This window comes from Falco cherrug, chromosome 5, assembly GCF_023634085.1.
Source record: "Falco cherrug isolate bFalChe1 chromosome 5, bFalChe1.pri, whole genome shotgun sequence".
NCBI lineage: Eukaryota > Metazoa > Chordata > Aves > Falconiformes > Falconidae > Falco > Falco cherrug.
In genome coordinates, this window is record NC_073701.1 from 55,867,227 (window position 1) to 55,892,340 (window position 25,114).

Here is a 25,114-nt window from a genome sequence, read left to right on the forward strand (position 1 = left end):
TTCTACCCTAACACAAACAGTTATCCTTTTGAGTGTTTCTGAGGTTACTTTTAGAATTTTTAAAAATCCAATTCATTTTTAACCATGTGAAACTGCTGGTTTAAATTATTGCACATCATTACATTTGGACAATGAAAACAACACAGGCATTTTTACTTGTCTCTGGTCAACCTCACTTCTGGGTTTCCCTGACACCACAGGACCTTAGTTGAAATCACCACGTGGAGATTTAAAAATCCAAACAAACAGAGCAAATGTAAAACAAACCTCTTTCCACCGAGTTTCTGAAATTTTCATTAAAACGTTTCAGTTGATTGATAAGAGGCTTTTCAAGAACCTTCCTTTTAAAAACAAAACACTATATATCAGAAGTAGTCATGGATCCCTTCGTGTTCTTTTCTGGAAAAATGTTTGAGAAAAAAAAAAAGATTGGGGAAGCATTTGCATCAAGTAGTGCTTTTAGTATATTTTTAGCGGATAACTGAAATCAGTGAAAATATGATTTTACACATTTAAATGCCACTTCTTATTGGGGCAAAATATCCGACGCTAATTCTAGCAGTTTTTCAGGCAGTTGGGAAAACGGTGAACCCAGGTGCAGCAGAAATACCCGCAGGAACAAGCCACACACAGACAGACACCGACTACTGCAGAACCTCGCGTGTTCTGCATCGTGCACAGCGTTAAGCGCTTTCCTGCAATTAATACACGCCCCGGCTAGAAACTAACTCTATTTCTGACAGACCCCCCCCACCCACACACACGTTGCACAGGGTGCCAGCGCTGTGATTTCTCGCGTGGTCCGTGAGCCGGGGACTCATGCCAGGGCCGGTGCGGCAGCCCCCCACCGCGGGGGTCCGAGGGTCCGGGGCCGCCGCGCTGCCGCCCCCCGGGCGGCGGCTGCCCCAGCGCACCCCGTGCCCCAGCACCGGCTCCTGGCGGGAGGCTCCTCCATCACGCCCCGTGCCCCAGCACCGGCTCCTGGCGGGAGGCTCCTCCATCACGCCCCGTGCCCCAGCACCGGCTCCTGGCGGGAGGCTCCTCCATCACGCCCCGTGCCCCAGCACCGGCTCCTGGCGGGAGGCTCCTCCATCACGCCCCGTGCCCCAGCACCGGCTCCGCGCCCGCTGGCTCCTGGCGGGAGGCTCATCCATCACAGCCGCTCTCTGCAAATAGCCGGAGGTGCTGCAGTTAGCGGTGCCCGCGATCCAGGAGGAAGCGCGCTGAAGCCACTAACTCCTTTCATCTGTGCCACCACTTGGGAAGCGATGCCGTTCAGCCCTACACACCAATGTAGTCTCTGGTGCGGGTGAATTTGGATGACTGCTACGGACGGCGAAACGCTGAGATGGTGTCCGGGGTAATAAATATATTGCCTGGCACACGTTTTGCTTCCTCCTCCTCCTCCTGTCAGTGTTACAGGGCAATTGCCAGCCACAGAAGCACAGATTCAGTTCCCACTGCTGAGAGTTATCTGTCAGGAGCTTGTTAAGGAGTTAGGCACAAAGTTTCTTTTCCGTAGGGGAAAAAAAAAAAAAAAATTACTTCCTCAAACTCCAATCTCTCTACAGTCAGAAGGGGATGAAATTCTGGAGGTGAGCTTTGATAGCATGTGGTAAAGACATGTGTCGGCTGTTAGCAATCTTACTGCTTGGCTAACGAAACAGAAATGCAAATCTATTTTTTTTTCAAGTTTAATATTAATCTTTCCAAAATATTGGACACTTAGAGGGCTTAGCAGATCAGTATTCATTTGAAACAGCAAGGAAGATAACAGGAAGAAATCCACATGCAATTTTCTCAAGAGAGAGAAAAAGAGAAGGCCTAGTGTTTGACATGCACATAGTTACCTCTTTAAAAGGGATGGATAAAAGCATATGTGTCTATATATAAACACAGTATACCCTACGCTGGGGCAATTGTTCCTAAAGTTATTGCATCAACAGACCAACCTGTAACTTTCCCATGGATGATCTTACAGCCTGATCTTAACACTCAAGGAATTTTTTTTTCCTCTTCAACACAGTAACAGCCAAGGCTATGAGCAGCAGCCTAGGCAACTGCTAGTACATGGGCCACTTTGGCTGTGGTTGCTCTAGAATAAGTGTGGCTAACCCTGTGTCATTTTCATGAGACCTCAAGACAGCCTTAAAAACATTTAGGAGAGGAAAAAAAATAATCAAAGTGTCTGAGGGCACGAGGCCAGGGTTCGGACAAAGTCACCATGTAGCTCCACTGTCAGCTTCCCCCATTCCCTGGTGCACTTCAGTCTCAGACTTCTTTTCATCCTCTTCCAGGGCAGGGAACAAGTTTAGAAAAGGCAATGCATCATATCTTACTTAATTATTTCTCACAAACAATTTCCTTTTAAATATCTTTTTGCACATATTTTTTATATTAAGTGAACTAACTTGAACTTTGCATCTGGGGCAAGGATATTCAGTAGTAATCATGATCTAAACCTGAGGCTCTATGACCAAGAAGCCCTATGACCACAGCCCCCTCCTCTAATCCTTCATAGAAATCTTTCATATTCACTTGTGAGACAAACTGCAGCTCTGATCCATTCTGCACCAAGATCTGCCGCATTTTGCAGAAGCAAGATGGACAGAAATTAACTGTAAGGCTTATAGCACCAGGCTAGGAAGCGCCATCAGTGGATCTAAAAAGTTCTTGGTTTGTACACAGACATTACAGTCCATCAAAGCCAAATTTTCAGAATCTCTGCTGTCAAAGTAATTTAAAGACTCAAGGTAGCAAGCTGTAACATGGAATAGCTGTTGCATCTATACATTGTGAATTTGCCAGCTTTCAAAGAAATAATAATAAAAAAGAGAGATTATACATTTCATATAACAGCAACAGGTATGAATGGATCAGCTCGACCGAGTTGGATGAGCTGCACTGAGACAATGAATGTGCCTTTGTTTTCTGAAATACTGACCACAAACCCGATTTCTGGTTAAAGACAAAAGTTCAAAAATGCTATAAAATCCCACATCCAGACTTTAGAAGCATTGAAAGAAAAGTAATTATGATTAGAGAGAAAAGATGCGAAAAAAGTTTACCAAAACAGAGTATCACTCATAACCTTCACAGTCTCCTGAATAATTAACTCTAGATTGAAACGAAGGAAAACAGATCACCGATTGCTTGGTCTCAGTACACAAGCCTTTCAGAAAGCAGTCCTCATGCTACCTTGTCCAAGACCCTTGATACATAACCCTATGCTCCCATACCATATACTGTTTCTAACATTTCAGACCTTTTATATTGATACATGTGCATCAGAAAAATTAGGGACCTGCAAGAGTGATGTTAAAAGTGATTGGGAAGAGGGAGGCAGCACAAAAATCACCCTCTTCCCATTCTGCCTTCTCTTTTCTTTTAAATACTGTTGGCGTTGATAAAGGACAGTTGAAATCGGAGCATTGGAGTAGCATAGGAAAAATAAAAGGACAGCAGGAATGGGGGGTTTGTCACAACCGTGCAGTGTTTTATTAAACCGAAGAAAGTTGTCAGTTCTCTCTTTTAGCTCAGAAAAAAAGAAATTAATTACAACATCTATTTCTCCTGAAGTAGGAAATCCCGAGCTGGGCAGTGCAGCTGGAGAAGGGGAAAAGTTGCAAAGAAGAGCCTCTTCCTGTAGCAGTGAGCTACGCAGATGGCTCAGTCCTGCCCTGAAACCTCACCCTTAGGGAAGTTAGAATTGATAGCAAAACCCTGGTCTGAAGAGAGCAATTCATAGCTATCGCTTCAGACTCTAATCATCCCCACCACTGCTGTAACCCAATTTAGAGCATGCCACCCAGAGGAACAGATAGCTTTGCACCTCTCAGATTTCCCAAGGCTGTAGTCCTATAATCTCTTACAGCACACAAGTTCACACTACAAATCTGAACAATCACACACGCAGCTTCCATCAAATTCACTAGGACCCACGCAACCCTTTAGGCTGCATGAGGAAAAGGCAGCACAGTAGAAACACACATAGAGTGTAACGCCTTTGTACAGATAAAGGAGGACTGCTTTTGTGTTTCCCTCCAGTGCTTGATATCCCCAAATCAGACTTGGTCTACTCGTATATAACCATATCAGCTGCAGATAAAGCAAACCGAATTAAAAGAAAGAAAGAGCCACTAGTGACATCGAAAAGGTGGCACATGAAATCGGTGCTTAAGCATCAGGCCCCTCCACAGCTGCACTTCCACCAGCAGTTTGTTCCCCGCCTTGTATCGCCTCCTACTGACAATGCCTTCTGCACAGTGAGGCTGTAAACTGATCCAGCTGGAAAAAAAATGGGGGAAAATAGCATTTTCAGTGTATTTCAGCTAGATTAGTTCCCCAACCCACTTGTCAACAGAATGCAGAAAAGATGTCCTAGACCAGGAACGAGTTACCAGAAAAACTCAGGAACTGCACCACCACCAGTTATTTTAGGCACCTGAAATAACTCACTTTAAAACCAAGTCTTGCATACCATGTCGAAAAGGAGGCACTGTCATCTTCTCAGGAAACTGCCAACATCTGCAGGACATCCAGTTATTTTCTAATGCAATTTTTATACTGTACACACACACACACATTTTATACACATTAACATTTCAATAAAATGACAGTATTTAGTTCTTTGAGTTCTGGCATTTATGCTTGTAGCTCAAAACTGCCTATGTGATTTCCCCTACCTGTTTGTAGGTCCATGAAATAAATACAGCTATCACAGCACTTTGCTGGTAGGTGGCAGTTAAGGTGGTGGGAAGTTTCAACAAAGCAGTTTCACAGTAGCGCAATTACACCATTAAAAAACCCCAACTCTGACAATGCCATTACAATTCTACACCTTTAGACCTCTAGCAGTTTGCTTAATCAACTGCAACCTTTTCTCCCAATCGCAACCTAGAAAGTTTTTAAAGATCAACAAACTATTATAATTAGAATGCTGTTTAGAGGCAGATAGCTTACCTCAAAAAAACCCTTTAAAACATGCATTTCAGCCAAAACCTCATGTTTGAATTAGTTTTCTATTGTGAAGAAATATAAAAATTTTTTTATCAACTGATCAAACAGATGTGTTTCAGATTCAACAATGTAAATCAAATATTCAAAGAAAAATAAAAATTTGGTATTCACATTCAAAAAAGTATAGCTGCTCAAAGCAGACCTACCAAATACAAAATGACAATATCCATACATAGTATACGCTCAGACCCTAGAAGGTAAAATTTCCCTGCTGCATGTGACTCAGCCTCTGAGGTTAATCCATGCTCCACATTTATCCAGGTTCCTGCTGTCTGCCCACCAGCAAGCCTCCAGCCTGGGTTACAGATCCCACCCAACTGGGTTCTCAAAACCCTTCCTGGCCCACAGAGCTCTGCCTCACCTGGGTGAGCTGTGATGCTGTACACAGTACAGTGGTACTAGGTGAAGAGCCACCTTCCAGTAAAGACTGGGGTTCCTTCCTGTATTCTCTGTTTAAACTCAAAAATCAAGCAGGAGGTCTTAAAAATATCTGTAGTTCAGTGAACCTGTTTGACTTTATCCTGGACACCACGAAGGAAATACCTCACACAGCCAGTATTGTTTTAGCTGGTAGGAAGCAACTGCTAAATAAAAGATCAGTGCAGTGTCAGCCCTCTCTCATTTGAGATTCAAATCCTTAATCTGGTCACAAAAGCAGCAAACTAATAAATTTGTGCAACAAAGCTCTGGGCTAGGTCATAAAAGCAGATGTAAGAAGGACTATTCAGTTGTGCAGACCATTTTCTCTTACAAAGGAAGGAGCAGAGGCAGAACTGGAACAACTCCAGAGAAGGTAAGGCAAGTATAGCAGCAGCAGCCTTGATTAAGATGAGACAGAGTATGGCTGCACACCTAAAGAATGAAAATAAACTGACTCTGAAGCTGTACATTTAAATGGGTGTACTTGCCAGTTTATTCATCTTCACTCAGAAAAAGCACTCTGCTTTCCCACCAGCAGCTGCTTGAAAGTAATCTGATTTACAAACAAGCACGTCAAAAAGAGCACCGTGCTTACTCTACAGAAAAAAAACCCTAAATTTTAGCACTTAAACCCAAGAAGCTCCCTTCCACAACACAAACTGGCGCAACAAAAGTAATTTTACAGAAGAATTTAAAAGATATGGTGAGTTTACAGAACCCTTTGGTTGCACACAATAAGCAAAATACAGCCTATGTTATTAAAATAGCAAAGAAACACAAACTGACCATTTGTTCCATCCCATTTCTGGATAAACATAATGATGAACCTTAAAGAACACTTTCCTCATAATCACCAGTTTTAAAGTACTGCTAATCTAAATGCTGACCTATTTGATACTGAAGTCTAGACCCATTTACCCAAGAAAACAAAAAAATGAATTGAAAGCAACATGTGTTTTTAGTGGGGGTATTACCGACTTAATGGAAATGTTTTTAAAGTAGTTATTAATGGCATGTAATTTGGTAAACTTTGGTCTGTACACCTTACCAAATCTCATTAACTGTCAACATATGTGAAAACAAGATGCACTGGTACTCACTCCAATGCCTTTGTAGTCCTTTACCTGAGCAACAAAATAGTTTTCCTTTCCCTAACAATAATAATAACTCCACTGTATTTTCCCAGAAAAACTGTCTATCAGGTTGAGGTCTTCTTAGTGGATTTTAGCACAACATAAGCTAGTATAATTACTTTTACAAGAATAAATCCTATTTCCCATGCCCAAGTTATCACAACAGACATATATCACAAATTTGAGGGCAATTACAGAATGTGGATCCCATCCTGGATGAAGTTGGACAAAGATTATACTCTGTATCGACGAATGGCACTTCCACAGGCAACATACTGCAGGACCGGTACTGTAATTATTTCCATCCTTGAAATGAGACATTTTAAAAATAAAAGCTTTCAGGGCAACTCATTCTCATGTCTGTCAGCACATGTTATTGCCGAGTAATATGCAACCAACTGTAGGTGATCACATATAAATGGCATCTGTTAAGCAATCATGCAATATTTTATCCTATGCCCACATTGCAAAGCATGATAGATTAATACCATTTTAAGAGGCTACTGAAAACACATACGGAAAAGTATATTCTCATTTACTTTACTAAAACTTGGAAAAGGTCTTAAATAAAACTATTTTATTTCCAATCCGTGCATTTGAATTCTCTCACATCAACAATAAAAGATTTGGTTTTACTTTCAGTTATTCAGTGTCTACAATATTTCAGTTGCAGACAGCAGCAAAATACTTACTTGTTCCAACTTTCTCTTTGTGAATTAACGTCAGACTGACGCTTTGTCTTTTTAGCTACGGAAGTTTCATGAAGCCTTGGTGTTGATTACAGGGTATAATCTCTTTTAAGTTACATGTTAAAAGCCCGCTTTTGCTAATTACCAGATGTTAAAACCAACACAAATTGGTGCAACAAAAGTAATTTTACAGAAGAATTTAAAAGATATGGTGAGTTTACAGAACCCTTTGGTTAAATTTACTAAAAGACAAGTTACATTACCAAAGACCACAGTACAAAAAACATTTACAGTTTCATTATTTTTAGAATTTTCTTTAGCATTTTCAGCATTTACAATATAAAAGATTAAAACCCTTCCCCCTCAAGAAAATAGATAACCACAGACAAGTAGTCTGTACAAAGGCATTCAGCTTGCTTTTTGCATTTATTTTATTTAAGTTCAGCAGACACCAAGTTGATATTGCTTTCATCATTTGCTGGACTAACAATCTCTTCAAGAATTCATGCAACACAATAAATTATACTCGGTGGCCAAGCACAAAAATATCATGTACATATTTGGGATATTTGTTTTGCAGCTAAAATACTCATGATCTTACAAAACTCCAATTTTACCAGACCAGGCCTTTGGCCAATTTTGATTTTTTTTTCCCTTTAACACGCTGTGCCTTAAGCTTCTTTCTCTGTCTGGAATTCATCCATATTGGGTACTGTCCATGCTGGTCTAGAAGAGTTTTTTTGTTTCGTTTATTATCTATGTCCATTTTGCAGTCATCTGAAAAAGAAAGGTATTTATACCAAGTAAAATACATGAATCAGCATCACAGAAGCTATTTTGTTACTAGAATCCCCAAAATGATAAAAATATCCCTGCACATAACAGTGTATGTACATAGAGACCCGAAGGCTTTATACACTGAAAGCACTTTCCAAACCAACACAACTGCGGCCCAGGAGCTTCAACAGCTGATAGTAAATACGCAAAATTTTCCCTTAAGGCTCATGTCTGGGCAAAATACCTTATTCTTTAGTCTGTCATCTGTTCCAATACGTGTCTAAAAGTATTGTGTGTGGTCTCCATCAGAAGCTGCAACAATACAGGAAGCCATAGGCTTACTGAAACATATCTACAATTAAACACTTTTTATGATGTCACGTTTAAGATCTGTTGTAAAAAATTAAATTGAGTGGAAGATAAAGACAGATAAAGAGAAGAATGAAAAGCTGAAATACAATGATGGTACAAAGCACAAGCCAGTGATGCTATATTCACATCAAGGAGTGAGCATGAGGTCAAGTCTAACATACTTAGAGACAGAAACAGAGGATTAATGTCTAGGATCAGGAAGACTGCCTGTGACATGGTCACTCCCAGGAGCGGTATCCCCAGCTAGCTGACACCACATGAATGTCATGTCTCAGTGAGACAAAGCTACAAGAGGAATACCTTGTTAAGTACAGATCCAAACCCTGCTCTACTATTTAATGTCAACCTTGTTTCCAAACCATCCATGTGCAATAATAAAAGCTTTATTATGAGTTTGTACAGAGGTGGAAAAATACTTTGTTGTGCCTGTCTGGTGTTGGCAGGGAAAGGCCAATGTGCTGCTTCAATAGTTGAAGCATGCTGAAAGTCTACAGGGATCTGCACCAGAGAGATGTGCTTAGGGAGCCCTGAAGTTGGCATACAAATACTTGCAGTCAGCAGAGAATCAGCACAGGGACCTGCTGCCTGCTGGCACAACCAAAGGCTGATCCAGCACCAGACTAGCAGCAAAACCACTCCCAGCTTCAGACCCCCCCTGAGATGTCAGAGAACACAACGTGAGCCCTTCTTAACAGCATTGTTTTCCAAATGTCATAGAAGGGCAGATGGCCTCCAACAAAAAAAACCCTAAGACCCCAAGAAAACCAAAACAACATGCATGATCTTCTTCTCTGATCTTGTCCTGTCATATGATTGAGTTCATCTGTTACATGATTTTTGACTGCAAAAAAGCACATCCACAATAAATGTCAGCTGCAACATTAACTAAATGAAGAACTACCCCTGGACAAAAAATACCACTTGTTCACACAGCACAACGTTTTCATCATACTTTGTAATCTCAAGGATACTGTAGGCACCAGTAACAGGAGGAAAACTACAGAACAGCAGTGGTCCAAGGACATAAAAAAAAAAAAACTATCAAAGGGGTTAAAGAAAGAGAAAAGGACCAAGAGAAAAAAAAAAAAAAGATGTAAAAGTGGGTTATTTAAACAGACTCAATGAATATCATTATCTTGAAAAATATGTGCACGCCCACAAAGTTTTAAAAACAGCTACAACCCATTTTTGACCAAAGGCTAGCCAGGCCTTCCTTTTTTTTTTTTCCTAACAACAAAAAAAAAGAAAAAATTATTTCACAGCATGCTGTGAAAAACACCTTGAAGTAATACAGGAAAATGTCCCTAATATACACCTATATACTTCCTTAGGTTGGAAAATTATTCACCTATCTATGGAAAGTGCATATTCTGGATGAATCTTTCATCTCCTTCGGTCCTTGTAACATTCAGTGATGTGAACTCCCTTGTGTCCACAGTTAGTGCTGAGAAGTCCTCTCAAAGACGACACACTTTTTCACAAAATCTGTAGTTACTTTGTGAAACAGATATATTCTTAGGTATTTCTGAGGCTACAGTCTTTCTACAAAAGCCAAGGGCAACTGGCCACTTGTAGAAAAGCTGCCAGCAGCTGGAAGGGAGTGCAGGAATGACAGATAACCAGACAGGCATCTGCTTCAGAAACTACATTTAAGACAGTCATGTTTCCTCCAGCTTCAGCATCAGAAGACTGTCAATGTTCAAAAACGTTTTGGATATTCAGTTCTAACAGTCCCATAGAGAACAACTTTTACACCCCGTTTATGGGACAAATCAGAACCATTAAAATTACAAATTATACTCCAAGCTGCCCTTAACTGGGCACGAATTTTTATATAGCACTCTATTTCCATTTTCATTATAGTTCACAGGCTCTACTGCTCAACCACACAACACTTCCCTGTCTTTCCCAATTTCTGAAACACTGACAAAACCAGCTGCGTGACTGAGAGTGACTACTAGCATTATTCTATATCCCCATGGTGGTGTCTCAAGACTCCTGCACGCCACGTAAAAAGCTCACATCAGCAGTATCATAATAGTTTAAGTGGCAAAAACCAGAGAAGCAGGAATGACTAAGATTTAGTTGGGACTGCAGTTTTGGAAAGAGAAGGCATCCTTCTGACTCCTGTCCAGTACATATCGCTACTTAAAACCTCTGTTTCCCCTTCCCGGGTTATTTCCTTTACAGATTACATCCCATTCAAGGATCCGGGAGGAAGATGGCATTATCTGCAGACACCGGACCACCACCCGCTCCCACACCATGTGCAACGCAGCACTAATTAGCATACAAAACCAGGGTCCCCACCATACCTACCTTGAGACAATACATTTTAAAATCACTCTATTCTTGATAAAAATCTCTACAAAATTACTTTGGATTTAGGTCCAACTTTTCTATGCTTAGTGTCCTCCTAAACTAGGAGGGAAAGCATATCCCACCTGCAGTTGAACAGCTGGGACCGAAACAACTGCTAAGTGATGTCTCCACAGAGTGAGATACCACATACTTCGAGTCAAACGTTACCAAGCTTGCTTCGCCAGTGACCAGACGCAATATAGGAGCTAACGTTGTGAAATGACCAGCTCCAACGATTTAAGGGCATCTTTTGACTTTAAAAGACAAAAGATCTGCTTTTCCAACTCACTGTTCTCCACCCGTAACGCTCACGAGTCTGATCACGGCAGTGGAAGTCACAGAACGACCGTGAGTAATCCCGCGGGCCGCGCCTGCGCGTGCAGGGCTCGCCCGGCAGCCCGAGGGGGGGCGGCCCTCCCGGGCACCCCCGGGCCGTGGCACCCGGCCCCGCGGGGCCCGCTCTCGCCACTGCGCGACTCACCCCCCTGCTCGAGGGCTTTCTTGGGGGACAGCACGGTCGCCACCTCCTTGACCTCCTCCATGACGACATCCGCGTTGGTTCCCAGGATTTTTTTCAGCCTCTCCAGCTCCCTGGGCGCGTTCTTCTTCCTCTTCTCCGCCCGCATCTTCCGCTTCCACTTGCTCCTCAGGCTCTTCGCCATGTCCTGCCGGGAGGGGAGGGGGAAACGCTGAGGCCGAGGCAGCGCCAGGCAGAGGGGACGTTAAGGCGGCGCGGGCGTCTGCCCCAACGGCTCCCCCGCCGCGCGCGGACACGCGGCCGCCCCTCCCCCCCGCTCACCCCGGCCGCACGCGCGCCCCGCCGGCCGCCCTCGCGCTAGGCCGCGCTCGCTCTGCGCGCACGCGCGGGCTGCCAGGCCCCGCCCCGCCGGACCCCCGGCTCCACCGTAACTCTCCGAGCGGGCGCGTAGCCGCCGCCGCCCCGCCGTACGCGACGTTACGTGCGGCGGGTGGTTACGTGCGGCGGGTGGCGGGGATGGCTTTAAAGGTAACACACGTGTTTCATCAGAGGGACAAAGCGCGAAGTTTTATTCTTAGCTACCGCCACGCATTTCCTAACGAAACCCGCAGGCGGGGGAGAGCAACGATGACGCTTGCGCAAAACGCTCCGCAGCCGCCTCGGCCCGCTGCCCACACGCAGGGCACGGGGCGCGCCCCGGTACCGCGCTGCCCTTTGGCCTCGGTGACAGGGCGGGCGAGCGGAGCAGCACTTCGCCTCCAACACCCAACGCCAAGTACGCCGGTGCTCCCGGACTGCTTCCACCTCGCCGGCCCGTCCAGGATTCCAGCATTCCAGCGGCGTGGAGAGCAGCCGCTCCGCTGCACCCCTCCCCTGCCGCACACCCTGCCTGTCCCGCAAGGCTTGCGGGGCTCAGCCTCGGTGCCTCACAGCACTCTGGTCTCAGCTGCCAGAACGGACTAGAGGTTTTCCAAGTTTTATTGACAGACAGTTAACCTTAACACACACAAGTTGATAAAATGCCAGAGTCCATCTCCAAATGATTTCTCGTAACACTGAAACCGGCAATAAATACTTCAATGAAGCACATTCCCTTTGATTGTTTTAACACCTTCCCAACTTACATAATGATCTGACAGCCACTAACAAGAACAAGAGCATCTCTGTTAGAGACAGCGTTCCATTTTACCAAACAAAAACTAGAATAAATTTAACTTAGTAAAACATTGCACAATGATAAACCCAGGCTACCCTTAATGCAGCACACACACACGTGTAATCCCAAAGGAAACGTTCCCAGCAGCTACAGAATAGTGGAGAGAGGCTCATGCTGGAGCAATCAGAAGTTGGCAAACGTTTTAATGGTGAATTAATGTCAAGGGCAAATTCAGTGATCAAAAAAGTGACTGAAATGACGACAGCATGTAAACTACATAAAATATATATTCCAGAGAAGAACCTTAGCTACATAAAAAAGCCTTTTTTTTTTTCCTAAGGAGGGATCAATATTCATGGAATGAAAAAGTAATAAAGATTCAGTTTCTAGAAGACAGAACTAAGTCTGCAGATCATCCAGATGCTTAACGTTATATGCACTATAGTCAAACCTCACTCCTTTTGATTATTTTTTATTAAATGCCTCCAGTAAACGCAGCAGGTGTAAGAACAGATTGATGATATCCAAGTAGAGATTGATTGCAGCCAGTATATACTCTTCAGGGGATAACTTGTGCATCAGCAAATGAGTGTCATAAATAATAAATCCACAGAACAGAAGAGCTCCAGCAGCAGCAAACACCAACTCTATTGTCTCACTATAGAAAAACAGCTGGAAGCAAATGAAACATGAAAAGAAAATTTGTAAATTTCATTTTCTTTTTAATTTTAAACCCCCTGCATAATGATATGCCACACTTAAACCAAGGATACACACTGTCTTTTTACTGTTATGTACACTCAAATACAATATTACAATGACATTTCAATGTTCTTATTTCATATAGTCCCCAGTCACTGTACAAGCGCCTCCACTTAAGAGAGAGGAAAAAAAAGCTCTGGTCTCCAGAATATTCACAGCATAAAAATGAGAAAAACAAAATACAATTAAACCCCAAATTTCCTTCCCATTCTCTCAATCAAGTAGTGGATCTTGATTGACAAATTTTGTCAGTCAACTCAAATACCACTTTCACATTAACAAGAACAGCATCCAACAAAAATCTGAATTGGAAATGAATGGTTAAAAGATCACCAGCATAGATCTGGTTAGAAATTTTTCATTAAGCTATACTGGACTGTCCAAAACATTTCTACTATACTAGAAATTAGTAAAAGACTTATGTTAAAGAATATTTTTTAACCTTGAACACAAGGTATCTTACCCTCAAGAAACCCGAGAAGATCAAAATCCACAAACAAGCGAAGAGGCTGGAAAAGAAATAAACTGTGAGCAACAATATCTTTTCTTTTAAATTTTACTTAAAATCCCTTCCCTTCTTAGAAAACCTCTTCACAATATCTTGTAAGTAAATCTCCATAATTGTAGATGCAAACAGTTCACTTGTATCAGCAGTAAAACTTGGTTTTATAAAGCTATGAAAAGTTATGTCCTAACTTCACTTTTTAAAAAAAAATATTTGAAAGAGCTGCCTTCTGTCTCAGTGAAAACTCTAGGTAAAGTAGTTTTCTAGTGTAATACTATGGTTTTAAGAATCATAATCACAGAAAAGAAGTTATTACCAAGAAAGCAGAACCACACAAAACCAGTAATTTAAGATAAGTAACACCCTCACTATTCTCTTGAAGCAGGTTCTATTGACCTGTATTCCTCATTGTATCTGAAAAGCATGCTTTAATAAAGGAAAAACTATCTTAAAAAAAATAGTAAAAAAATCATCAATATAACAACATACCCCGCTCCAAATTTGCTGAAGTCTTTCTTTGACTGCAAGGTATATGCAGTCAGTCCAAGAAATACAGCAGTAGTAAGAACAAAGGCTTGCAAGACAACAGACACCTCATAGAAACTCACTACAAACAGAAAAAGTAAACCATCATTTAGAGAACACTATGTTATGTATTTGCTACGTTATCTTTTGAGGAAACAGAAGTTCAAACTTTCAGACAGGAAAAAAAATCTGAACCGTGAACTAAAGAAGTAAATTATGCCTGAACTTGCCTTTGCACTTCAAAATCATGATCGTAGGACTCACGGATGCTTGCACTACCTAAGTTTGACAGTTACCTTATAGCTGTAGTTTCTAAAATGGAAGTAACAGATCTTCGCTACTCACCATAATGAACAACAACGACGAAAGTATTTTAAGCATAGATATGTAAGATCTTAAGGAAAAAGCTATCTGAATTTTTCATGATACTGAAACAAGGAAAAAAAAAATCAGTCCTCTGTAAAGGCTCATAAAGTTTTCATTAGGGGATAGGAGAGGAAAGATAAGAAAAATGAGCGGAATCTTTTCCTTCCCTCTTTCTTCCTTAGTCTTTCCTTTCCCCAAACAACTTTTTTTTTTTGTTTTTTTTTTCCCAGGAGATCATAAGCCACAATAAAGAGCTTTCATCTTATACTGGAAGCTACAGTGCAAGGTGATGCCATGACTTGTCCACACACTGTCCCAACTCAACCCTGACAACAAAGTATAGAACGCTCCAAACTCAAAATTCCCTTGGAGGAAACCGAGGGGGAAGATAAGGATACTTCACTTGCAGATCAGCTCCGCTAGGAGCTACCTCACAGGAAAGAACCTTGCTAGCTGTATCAAAAGAATGGATGGCACAACTCATTTCTCACTTCATGTTTGTACGGTTCCAGTTCTGGATCAGAATCCTGTTTTCCCCCTTGATTCCCTGTTTTTTGCTAAACTCACATAACTGTCATTAAAACTTTCAAACAGGGGATTTATTATCATTTTAGTCACACCTAGGAATCCCAGATGGCAATTAGTACAACATATTGGATTCGTTCTCTGATTTCTTTATGGAATCGGACAATAGGATGGCTATCACTTACCTGTAATGGCAACTGTCAGTGCTTCCAGTAGGGTCTACAAAAAGTAAAACCAAAAAATTACAAGGATAACACACACACCCCCGCCAAAAAGACTTACATAAAGACTTCACATGCAGTAAGTCCCGTTCTGCTACATAATCCCAGCACACGTTGCATTAGCTCTCCTGTTAAATCTTTGTATATGAAAACATTTTTAATAAGAAAATGGCAATCATACTGTTTTACTGTGCTGGAATTTGGTGTGTTACATAAAAAGAATACAATATAAGCTGAATATGAATGGGAGACAGCCCCTATAGAAAAATGCCACTGAGGTTTTCTCCTCAAAGTACAAAGCATTCTTACCACACTTTTTACAAACTGTTCAAGGGGCTGTAAAATTAATATACTCCTAATATCTTGTTAGGTAGCTAAATGTCTGCATCAACTTCCTTTTCCCACTCATCCCTGTTTTGAAACAGCTAATTTTAAATCAAACATATTATTCATGTCTGGGCTGAAGGCTAGTATGGGCCCTGAGATTTTCAAAAAGATAATTTCAAATTAAGTTTAATTACAATAAAACATGAGAAAAGTCTCCATGTCATGAACCACATGGTCAGAAAAACCAGAACATTTAACCCATGTTCTATTTAAATCAATTTATCACACAGAGATTTGTATCCTCCTATTCCTACACAATGTAATACTTAAACTGTCACACCACAAACTTCCCACACCACATTTGGCCAAACTATTACATCGCTCCTTATTACAGCTGCACTTGTTGAAAGTTTTTAAACATTTTACTCTCCTACAAGAATTCAGAAGTCAGGAAGCATCTAACTATCTCAGCATTTTAAGTACCTATTTACACAGCAAATTTGTCTTCCCATGGTATCACAAACAGAATTTAGGCAACTCCTAAAGCATCAAATTCTAATTGTGCTACTGTGACTTATTTTCAGAAGACTGATTTGATACACAAACCAAAATATCACGGAGCAACAGCATATAATGTACAAATTTGCAGCATGAGGCAGGAGACTATAATTTGAGGACATCTCTGACTGACTTGCCTGTGTTGGAAACAGGCTCAGAACTTTGCATCAAAAAGACAGCATTAAAGAAATAAACACATGTGGCTGGTTGCATTTGGATCTTTGCTGGAGGTTGTCCACTAAGGTAACAGAAATGCTGCCTCCTCTCCTACTGAGCAGTTTCATAGAAAAATCACTGACATCAACAGAATGATCATAGATAGACAGATATAGATAGATAGATATACATACGCACACACATGCGGAAAAAATAAAGCTTATTCAACCTGATCCCAAGTTCTAACACTCTTTCTAAAAAGATCCTGGAAGAAACCTGACATAGAGGCTATGTAGGAACAACCTGTGGACAGAATCTCCAAAAAAAAACAGCTCACATTTTTATAAGTATGCAGGGTATCTTTCAAGGAATACAAGAAAAACAAATTACCCACCACTAGTTTGTTTCAAGGCATTTATCACAATGAAAGACATTCCAGGGGCTATTAAAACTGAATTTATATAAATACTTACAAATCCAAAAAGTAGGTATAAATTAATAGGATGCTGGTGTCTGTAGAGTGTCAGTGCCACGATTATAGCCAAAGATCCAAACCCAGATACCAAAAGCAAGGCAGGCCTGTAAAGTTCCATACAAAAAGGTCAAAATTAAAATTAAGTATCTGGAAGACTAAAAACCAGTTTCTATAAAACCAAGTTTTTAAGTGATCACTTAAAGATACTGCTCCATATATGCAAAGTAAATGTAAAGCTCGTTTTACAATAAAACTGCTCTAAAACATACCACCACAGATAATCAGTTAAAAAAAGTACAGTCACAAGTAAAGACAATTTTTTTCACACTGAAGGTAGAGATCGCCCAGGAATCCATCATCTGGAGATGAACCCGTATGAAGAGTAAAATGCATCTGTACTGAATAGTATTAAAGTATATGTAATATTTTGCCTATTAAGAACTTTACATTCAGGGAACTGTTTTTTGTAAGCACCTGAATGCAACAAACCAGAGCATTAACTGCACCAAAGAAAATCAGTACTGACCAGTAAGTATCACTACAATTAAATCATTCAAGCAGCCCTCCAAGCAAAAACTGGACCAAATTCATACACAAAACCACAACGGTTCTAAGTAAGCAGCAGGACAATTTTAAATTACCAGATTTAAGTAAAAACTGTGGTTTTACAACCTCTGTTATATACACTATAGCTTATACAGAAAGTCCCATATAGTGTTTGATGCTCCTTTTTTATCCTGGCTTGTAAGTGGAAGTAAAAGCAAAATCTGCAAGTGCACTTGGGGGAAAACAGAAACTGGACTCAATGCTCTCTTCCTTTCTCCAGCTGTTCTTTTCCCTTGCCTGTTCACCACAGTTTGGATTTTGAGACTTGTTTCTCTCATGAAAATCTGAGGCAAAAAGACACAAGCCCACAGGAATTTTACACGACTAGCTTTCAGGGAAAAAAAAATAAAACCCACAATAAAAAGATGATGGGGATGTGAGGGAGAGGAGTAAGACATGATTCAGCTTTTCAGAACAGGTACCTACAAACAGCGGCATTCCAAACAACAAGTCTAAAAGAAAGTACTTAGACCATAAAACAAGAATGTCAATAATTGAGATGTTCCGGAACTCATGTATAGGTTTTCATAACACAAATATTAAAGTAAGCACTATTAGTAAGTATTTATTTAAATAAAATTTAATGATAATAATAAAAACAAATTTTAATAATAAACAAAGGAAGGAAATATCAAAGAAGAAAAGTGTTTTCCTAATCAGGTTACAAAATTTCTATTACAGAATCAAACACACAGTGTAAAACTGACCAGGAATACTGAAGTGTTCCAGAGCAACAAACTACATCAACTATACTTAACACATCATAAACATCTCCATTTCATTTTAGTATTTACCTTTCATGAACAAATGCCTGCACTCCAGTACAGTACAGAAAAATTGCAGATGTGACGGTGGTCAAAAGAACTTGAATGGAAAGTATGCTGTAGACTTTCCGTAGAAAAGCTAGAATAAGGAAAAAAAAAATTAAATCACTTCTGAGTTACACTTGTAAAGTTCAACAGTAAATCAGATACGCGTTTTCTATTTGATAAGGAACCATTAAAAACTCTTTATTCAGTGAAAAAGCACTGAGCAAAGTGCTAAGAAGCCATTTTACCTTAAAAAAACGACACTATATTCCCACAAAATTACATTTATCCCTGGACATCATTATATAAACAAAAACAATGATAAAAAAAAAAAGACATACACAAAAATTTGCAAGGAATTTACTTCAGACTATTTTAAAAACCGCATACACCTTAAGCTCATTAAGAAATCACTAGTAGTGTACCTTCTCCATTATGTTACTGATATCTAATGAACTTAAATGAAGAAAAATTAACTTGGAGGTTCTGTGGAAGACAGGAACAGCCATAAAAGTTTAAAAAGGAAAAACTTGTATAGTGATGTCTGTTTGACTGACCTTCTGCCACGTAAAATATCGTTTATCATAATTTGCAACCTGCACTGTAATGAACGTGTATGGAGACAGACTGCTAGGAAAAAAAATAATCCCAGAATTAAGCTAACAGGCTTTGTAATTCTAGAATTACGAATAGTGGAACGTGGTTCAGAACCTACAGATATATCATACAAATATTGTCTGTTCTGAATGGAAGGAGACCAAGTCCATGAGGCAAAATGCTCTGAAAGAAATAAGCTTACAGGGAGAATCAATTCAATCTTTCATAGCACAGCCTAAACAAGTTTAAAAGCACATCCTATGAGAAGCTGAATTACCTGCTTGCAGCAGGTAAAATTTAAACATACTTGTAATGCATGAGGGCCTACTTCATTGTAATAAACTGAACAAACCTAGAAGTAGGCTGCTAGCTAGCACAACCTTCTCCCCAAATTATTAAATGCATCAGCAATTTTACTAATGGCAATACTTCTTTCATATCTCCTATGGTGTCCTTTATTTTCCAGACAAAACAAAACTGTATTTTTATAGGAAGAGTTCTCCTGTTTATGAGCAGTATCTAATAAAAAAAATAACAGAACACAGCTGTTCTTATTCTAAGATCTAGCCGATAACACTATGGCCATTTCAGCAAGGATTACTGATGAGGCACCTTCTGCCAGAGTATCCGATGCATGTGAGACCTGTGCATTAACAGCAAGGGAATACTGCATGGCCGCTAGTATGACCCCATAGCACACCAACACTCCAGCAGAAGAGACAATATTTTAACACCTCAGAAGAAATTCAAATCCCCCAGTCTCCTGGTTAAACTCCTGCAATTATGGGTAGAAATTTTAACATTTATGAGTCTCATGTATCATGTTTGGGCTTCAAAATGCTTAAACCTGGGGAAGACCAAATCTTAATCTACACGGGTTTAATCCCTCTGATAAGAAGACCTACCCCTTATGAGTTTAAATGATAAAATCTTTCGCCGGCCACCGATCTTTTTCTAACCCTTGATGCTTAACCCGGGCTGGGTAACGCCCCGGCGCCCCACGCTCAGCCTCGACCCAGAACGCTACAGTAACTGCGCAGGACGCCGATGCAGCCAAACGCCACAGGCAACAGGGGTGACGGAGAAGAACGTGTTGGGAGCACCGGGGTACGCCACCCTCCTCGGCCGCCGGCAAGGGGAGGCAGCAGGGGCCTCTCCGCACGGCCTGGGGGGCCTGAGGCGGGGGGACGCGGGGGAAGGCAGCATATGGCGGTCTCATTCATCCCCAGTCCGTACCCATGCGGATGTGGACGCTGGCCGAGGCCACGTTGCTGCCATAGTTGAAGTCATCTTCGATGGAGCTCCGCGGGTAGAGCTGCTCCGCCGCCGCCATCGCCGCCACTTCCCCGGCAACAGCGACAATCACCCCGCTTCAGGCAGAGGCAGCGGCACTCCGCGCTGCCGAGCAGGGCGCTCCGTCGAGCGGCCGAGATCGTCGATCGTCCAGGGGGCGCTGTAGGGGCGGCCGGGGGCGGCTGGCGGCTGCCGCACCGGGCCGTAAGGGGCTGTGCCGCGTCCCCCCGGCCCACCCGGCTGGCCCTGCAGGATGGGCAGTGTTTGCAGCGAGCGGGAGGCAGGCAGGGCTGAGGATAGCGGCGGCGGCGGAGCAGCTCTACCCGTGGAGCTCTGTCGAGCCTGGAGCGGTGCCAGCGGCTGCAGCCTGGTGGGTGGCCGCTGGGTGCGGGGCTTGGCCTGGCTGAGGGGAGAGTGGCCTGGGAAGGGGAGAGATACCCGCCGCCTTCAGCTTGTACATGTGGATTTGCACGAGTAGAATAGGACTGGATTGCCTGTGAAGATCTCTTCGGTGTACGGGCATCTACCCCCCCAGGCCTGCCCTGTGCATGATTCACGATGGCTGGAGGAGGCCTTCATGTTTATCTTAAACACCATTCGCTGTGTTTATTTCAGGTCTGTAAGGTCTGGAAAGAAAGTACCAGTGACTGAAAAATGAGCCCTTCTACTGGGCTTCACCTTTGATTCATCTCTAGCTGCTATGCAGAAGGAGTTCTTCAGCAAGCTGGGGCTGCCCGCAGCTACAAACAGGCAGCAGTGTTCAGCAATAGCTGATCAAAGAGGCATTGGGCGTTAATGCTCTTCCTTGGTGTATGTCCTGCTAGAGATGAGTTTCACGTCTTTAGACCTTTAATGCAAATTAGATTTTTATTAAGGCTTTTTCCCAGTTTTGTGTCCTGTCGTTCAAAGTAAACTCAGTTTAATTCAATAGAACACAAAGATGCCTAATGTTTCTCGGGTGTCACGTAGCACTTTGTACTTGTGGTATTGACCCCCAAAAGTTACCCAAGATGGTAGCTCACATTTAGGAATCCAGAAAAGCTAAGATGTTGAGATTTGGGATGGGGAGTGCAGAATGTTTTTCTCTAACTTGTGAATATTACTTAAAGCATGCCAAGAAACTGAAGTGATAGACATTTCAGAAATGTATGCAATAGATTAGACTAGATGTGCTTTTAAAAATTGGAAAATTGTGGACTCTATTCAGATTCTCAAGGGAGAAGTAAATAAATTCTGTGATTCTGTGATGAAATAATTTTGAGCAAAGTTCTACAGAGTTGACTTAAGCTATTGTATTTCAGTTGCAGATACAAAAACTATGAACATGACTTTATATTCTGGGAAGTATTTATGGTTTTCCTAACGTCATTTTCCATTTTTAGTTACTGCAGAGTGGGATCTCTCAGCTTTAATCCTGAATTTGGAGATTTATGCATTGTTTGCATTGCTCAATAGCAACTGTTCTGAAATAATTGCACCATCTCTCTTCTTGCGTCTGCCTCTGCAGGAGAACAATACTGATGTTGTCCCAGAAGAAACATTTAGAGTTCTGGACAAGCATCTGGTGCTACCTTCTCCCAATTTGTGCAGTGCAATTTTCTTTAAAACGTCTCTTAGAGATGCCCTCACTTCTGTGTGAGAACCAGAAAATTCCAGAGTGTTTCCACAGAGTCGATTCCTGTAAGTAGTTTGAGCCTAGAGATGGTTGAAGGAGGGACATATTAGTAGTCTTTGAATACTTTATAAAAGGCTGTTGCAGTTCTCCAGCTGTGGAGAAGGTATCAGGTAAGAGGCAGTATGGCTTAAACTGCAGTAAGGAATATTCAGGGTGAAAGGTTGAGAGCTTTTTAAGAGTAATCAGGGTAAAGCTGTGGAATAATTAGCCTGGGGCTTAGGCACAGGCTGGAAGATAGCAGATTGCAGGAAACAGGTATGTGTACCTTTGCACTTTCTCACACCCACCTCCTGTGTGGATGAGGCTGGTCTAATGTAAGCCATCAGGAAGTAGTAATGGGCTTATTCAGAAAGGTGGGAGACAAAGCAGCAAATGACTCTATGCTACTCATGAGCACAATCTGCCAGGGTTGCTGCAGATGGGAATGGAAAAATTATTTACATCTGCAGTACAGAAAAAGCCTGCGATTTTCATGCCAAAAGAGAGCATGAATCTTGTCTTAAGATCTTTTTCTGTTACTTGCAGGCACACACAGAACGTGCTGTCAGTGAGCAGTGCTTTGGAGTGACTGTACTGAACCAAGGTTTAATAAAGTCAAGCCTGGCTGAGTGCTTTCAATGTCTTTGCAGTGTTCCATTCCTCCCTTGGGAAAGTATACCTTATAAAATGCTAAATATGCCTTATAAAAAGGAAAGTATGTTTTACATTGCCTTTCTTTTCTGTATTTGATGTTTCCATAAACATACCTCCATCACACTATTTTTATTTGAAACCGCTGCAGTCCCACAGTGACTTGCTTAGGACTGGCTAGACGCTTCCACTCTGCGTGTGTGCATGCAGGGGTGAAAGAGCTTTCTGTTCTCCAGGTTCTGGTTTGGACTTCAGTATGAGGAAAGGAAGCTTGCTCTCACTAGAGCCCTGGTTAAGGACCACAAACTGCTCTGTGCCTTTTGTCTGTGTTATACATAATCGGTGGCTTTGCTGGAAGAAGTCCATCTGGCACTCAGAGGTACTTGGGAAAGGTACTTGGAGTGTTGCCAGGATTCTCCTTCTTTCCAGAGGTTTGTTTTTAAATCATTGTGCCAGAGCCCCTTCATTTGCTGCAGCTTTGAACAGTGTTCCCAGAGTGACCCCTCTCAGCATCGCTTTGATATACATCTGTGTATCTTCACATCATCACAGCTGTTGTTGAGGCAGGCCTAAGCGGTCTTCTCTTCCCAGATTGCAAAGTCCATGACCTCCGCATGGCTCCATACAAATGCATGGGACATGAGTGCTGTAATATTGCTGGAGTGCAGGGTGTGCGGTTCCAGGAGTACATAGTCACACATGGGGCCTTGTGGCTGCCTGCCAGCCTTTCAACAAGAAGGTAACATCCAGGCAAGTTGTGTTCAGAAAGAGAACAGAAGAACTGTTTTGCAGTTCAGATGCAAAACAATGTGGGAAAATAGAGGAGAAAAGTTTGTTTATATAGGTGCATCCCTATGGCTGTTAACCATTAATTTATCCCCAGGTGAACTTTGTTCTCTTAATTTCAAAATAGCTGGCTAGTTAAGCTAGAGGGATCATTTTATTGTGTGACCCTGAGGAATCTTAATTTGAAGAAACGTGACGTACCGTGAAATTATCCTCACACTCAAAATAAGAAGTTTTCCATGAGAAGTGGAGAAATTTCATAATTGCAAAGTTCTTCTAAATTATATTGCTAAATGTACAGTATGTAGCTGCAAAACTGTCATGATGTTCTTACAGGGCAAGAAAATAACAAAGAAACTCAGGGACAGATGCACCGTCCGTTGCTCTAAAATCCCTGATGGTGAATTTTCATATCCAGTGATCAAGGGAAGAGGGTTTTATCTTCTTTAGTACTTACAGTTTCATGAGAAAGGCTCTACCCTTTAGCAAGCAGATCACCAAGTCAATCTTCCATTATTCTATGATGAAAAAGTTCTCTCGATGTTCCTTTAGTTTCCTAGAGCCCGCATCTTTGCCTAATGATATATATATTCTTTTTCCTATTAAATCCCACCTGCATTATATATTTTTTTCATTATACCTCACCATATTGTAACTCGATTAGCTCCTTTGTGTTTTTTTCCCTATGCATTGTTGATAAGATGCACCAGGTTAGTTTGGGGCCTTGGACTCACTGGAGGTCTCAGATGCAATAAGGAGTGGGTTAAGGCTAGAAACAGAGCTACCTGGTGGCACTCGTCCATCAGTGTAGGGGTATAAGCTTACCTGCCAGGGAGCATGATGTGGAAGTTAATTCCCTGGCCCTTTATTTTAAGGATTATGAACAGCTTTTGAACAGATACGTTGTTTTGACTGATGCAATTTGGTGAAATATTTTGACTGGGGTCAGGGTGGGTATGTTTCCTTTTGAAAACAGGACTTCCGGATCAATATATCTCAGCAGTTTAATAGAGTAGTGCTGGTGTTTAATAAATTCATCCTGGCATTAAAAGTTGTCTTCCAAGGTTTTTGTCCATTTATGCAAGTCTCATATCTTTCAAGGGTGCAATCTTATTTTGACAAGCTGAAGTATTTTCTATTTTAAGATCAGGATCAAGCTGAAAGCTGTCTTTGCTTATAATCCCACCTTTGTTATTTTAGTAACTGCTGGCATTTTAGAAAGAGCCATGTGTAACACTGAATCCTGGGGAAATATAGAGTGCTACACTGACAGCCCAGTTATATGTAATTTTTCCTTTTTTTATGGAAGAAGGATATTATTTTTTGGGGGGAGGGGGTTTAGTGGTGGGGGTTTTTTAGCATGGAGGTAGTGTTACAAACTAAGCCAATTTAATAGCGGGACTGCCTTGTGAAACAGAAGGGGAAGCATTTTGAATTTGTTTCTCTGAATGAAACATCAAAACATACCCTGGTTTGAGTTTGCTATTATTTTCGATTTAATTTAGCAGTAAGAGCTGCTTGAATTTTGGGAGTGCCATATGGAGGCTGTTTATAAAACACTTAACTACTCTTTCTGCACAAATTCCAATGTGCTTTGATTGTCTTCACTGGACAGCCTACATCACCTGTCACAGCTAGTCATTCTGTCATCTAAAACCTGGATATACTCATTTAAATTAGTTTATCTAAACCTTTGAGCTTATTTTGTCATGAACACTTCTAATTCTGAACCTTTCTTTTCCTGGCATTTTGAAAAGTTGAGGTCAGATGTGCCTGTTTCTGTTTGAGTATCTAGTGCAATCAGATCCTGATAAGAACTCCCATGTGTAACAACAGTAATAGTCTGTATGCTGTTAAAGGAAAAAAAAATTCTGCATTTAAAATAGCAATGTT

At 41.5% G+C, this 25,114-nt stretch overlaps 3 protein-coding genes across 4 annotated transcripts in view; 1 reads left to right on the forward strand and 2 right to left on the reverse strand.

The window, feature by feature from the left end:
* Positions 1 to 7,096: 7,096 nt before the first annotated feature.
* On the reverse strand, positions 7,097 to 11,722 carry LLPH (LLP homolog, long-term synaptic facilitation factor). The gene is made up of 3 exons (XM_055712788.1): positions 11,571 to 11,722; positions 11,253 to 11,436; positions 7,097 to 8,038 (listed from the first exon to the last, which is right to left on the reverse strand). Exons 2-3 carry the CDS (start codon positions 11,431 to 11,433, stop codon positions 7,875 to 7,877), a joined length of 345 nt encoding a protein of 114 aa, XP_055568763.1. The 5' UTR covers positions 11,434 to 11,436; positions 11,571 to 11,722; the 3' UTR covers positions 7,097 to 7,874.
* Positions 11,723 to 12,209: 487 nt separating this feature from the next.
* Positions 12,210 to 20,226, reverse strand: TMBIM4 (transmembrane BAX inhibitor motif containing 4). The gene is made up of 7 exons (XM_005431867.4): positions 20,074 to 20,226; positions 18,226 to 18,334; positions 16,824 to 16,929; positions 15,274 to 15,307; positions 14,162 to 14,279; positions 13,631 to 13,676; positions 12,210 to 13,077 (listed from the first exon to the last, which is right to left on the reverse strand). Exons 1-7 carry the CDS (start codon positions 20,168 to 20,170, stop codon positions 12,871 to 12,873), a joined length of 717 nt encoding a protein of 238 aa, XP_005431924.2. The 5' UTR covers positions 20,171 to 20,226; the 3' UTR covers positions 12,210 to 12,870.
* A 64-nt stretch (positions 20,227 to 20,290) lies between these two features.
* The window catches only part of HELB (DNA helicase B), a 72,972-nt gene continuing 68,148 nt past the window's right edge, over positions 20,291 to 25,114 (forward strand). For both annotated transcript variants that reach the window (XM_055712785.1, XM_055712786.1), the window contains exon 1: positions 20,291 to 20,500. The gene's annotated coding sequence lies outside the window, so the exon portion shown is untranslated. The remainder of the gene's footprint in view (positions 20,501 to 25,114) is intronic.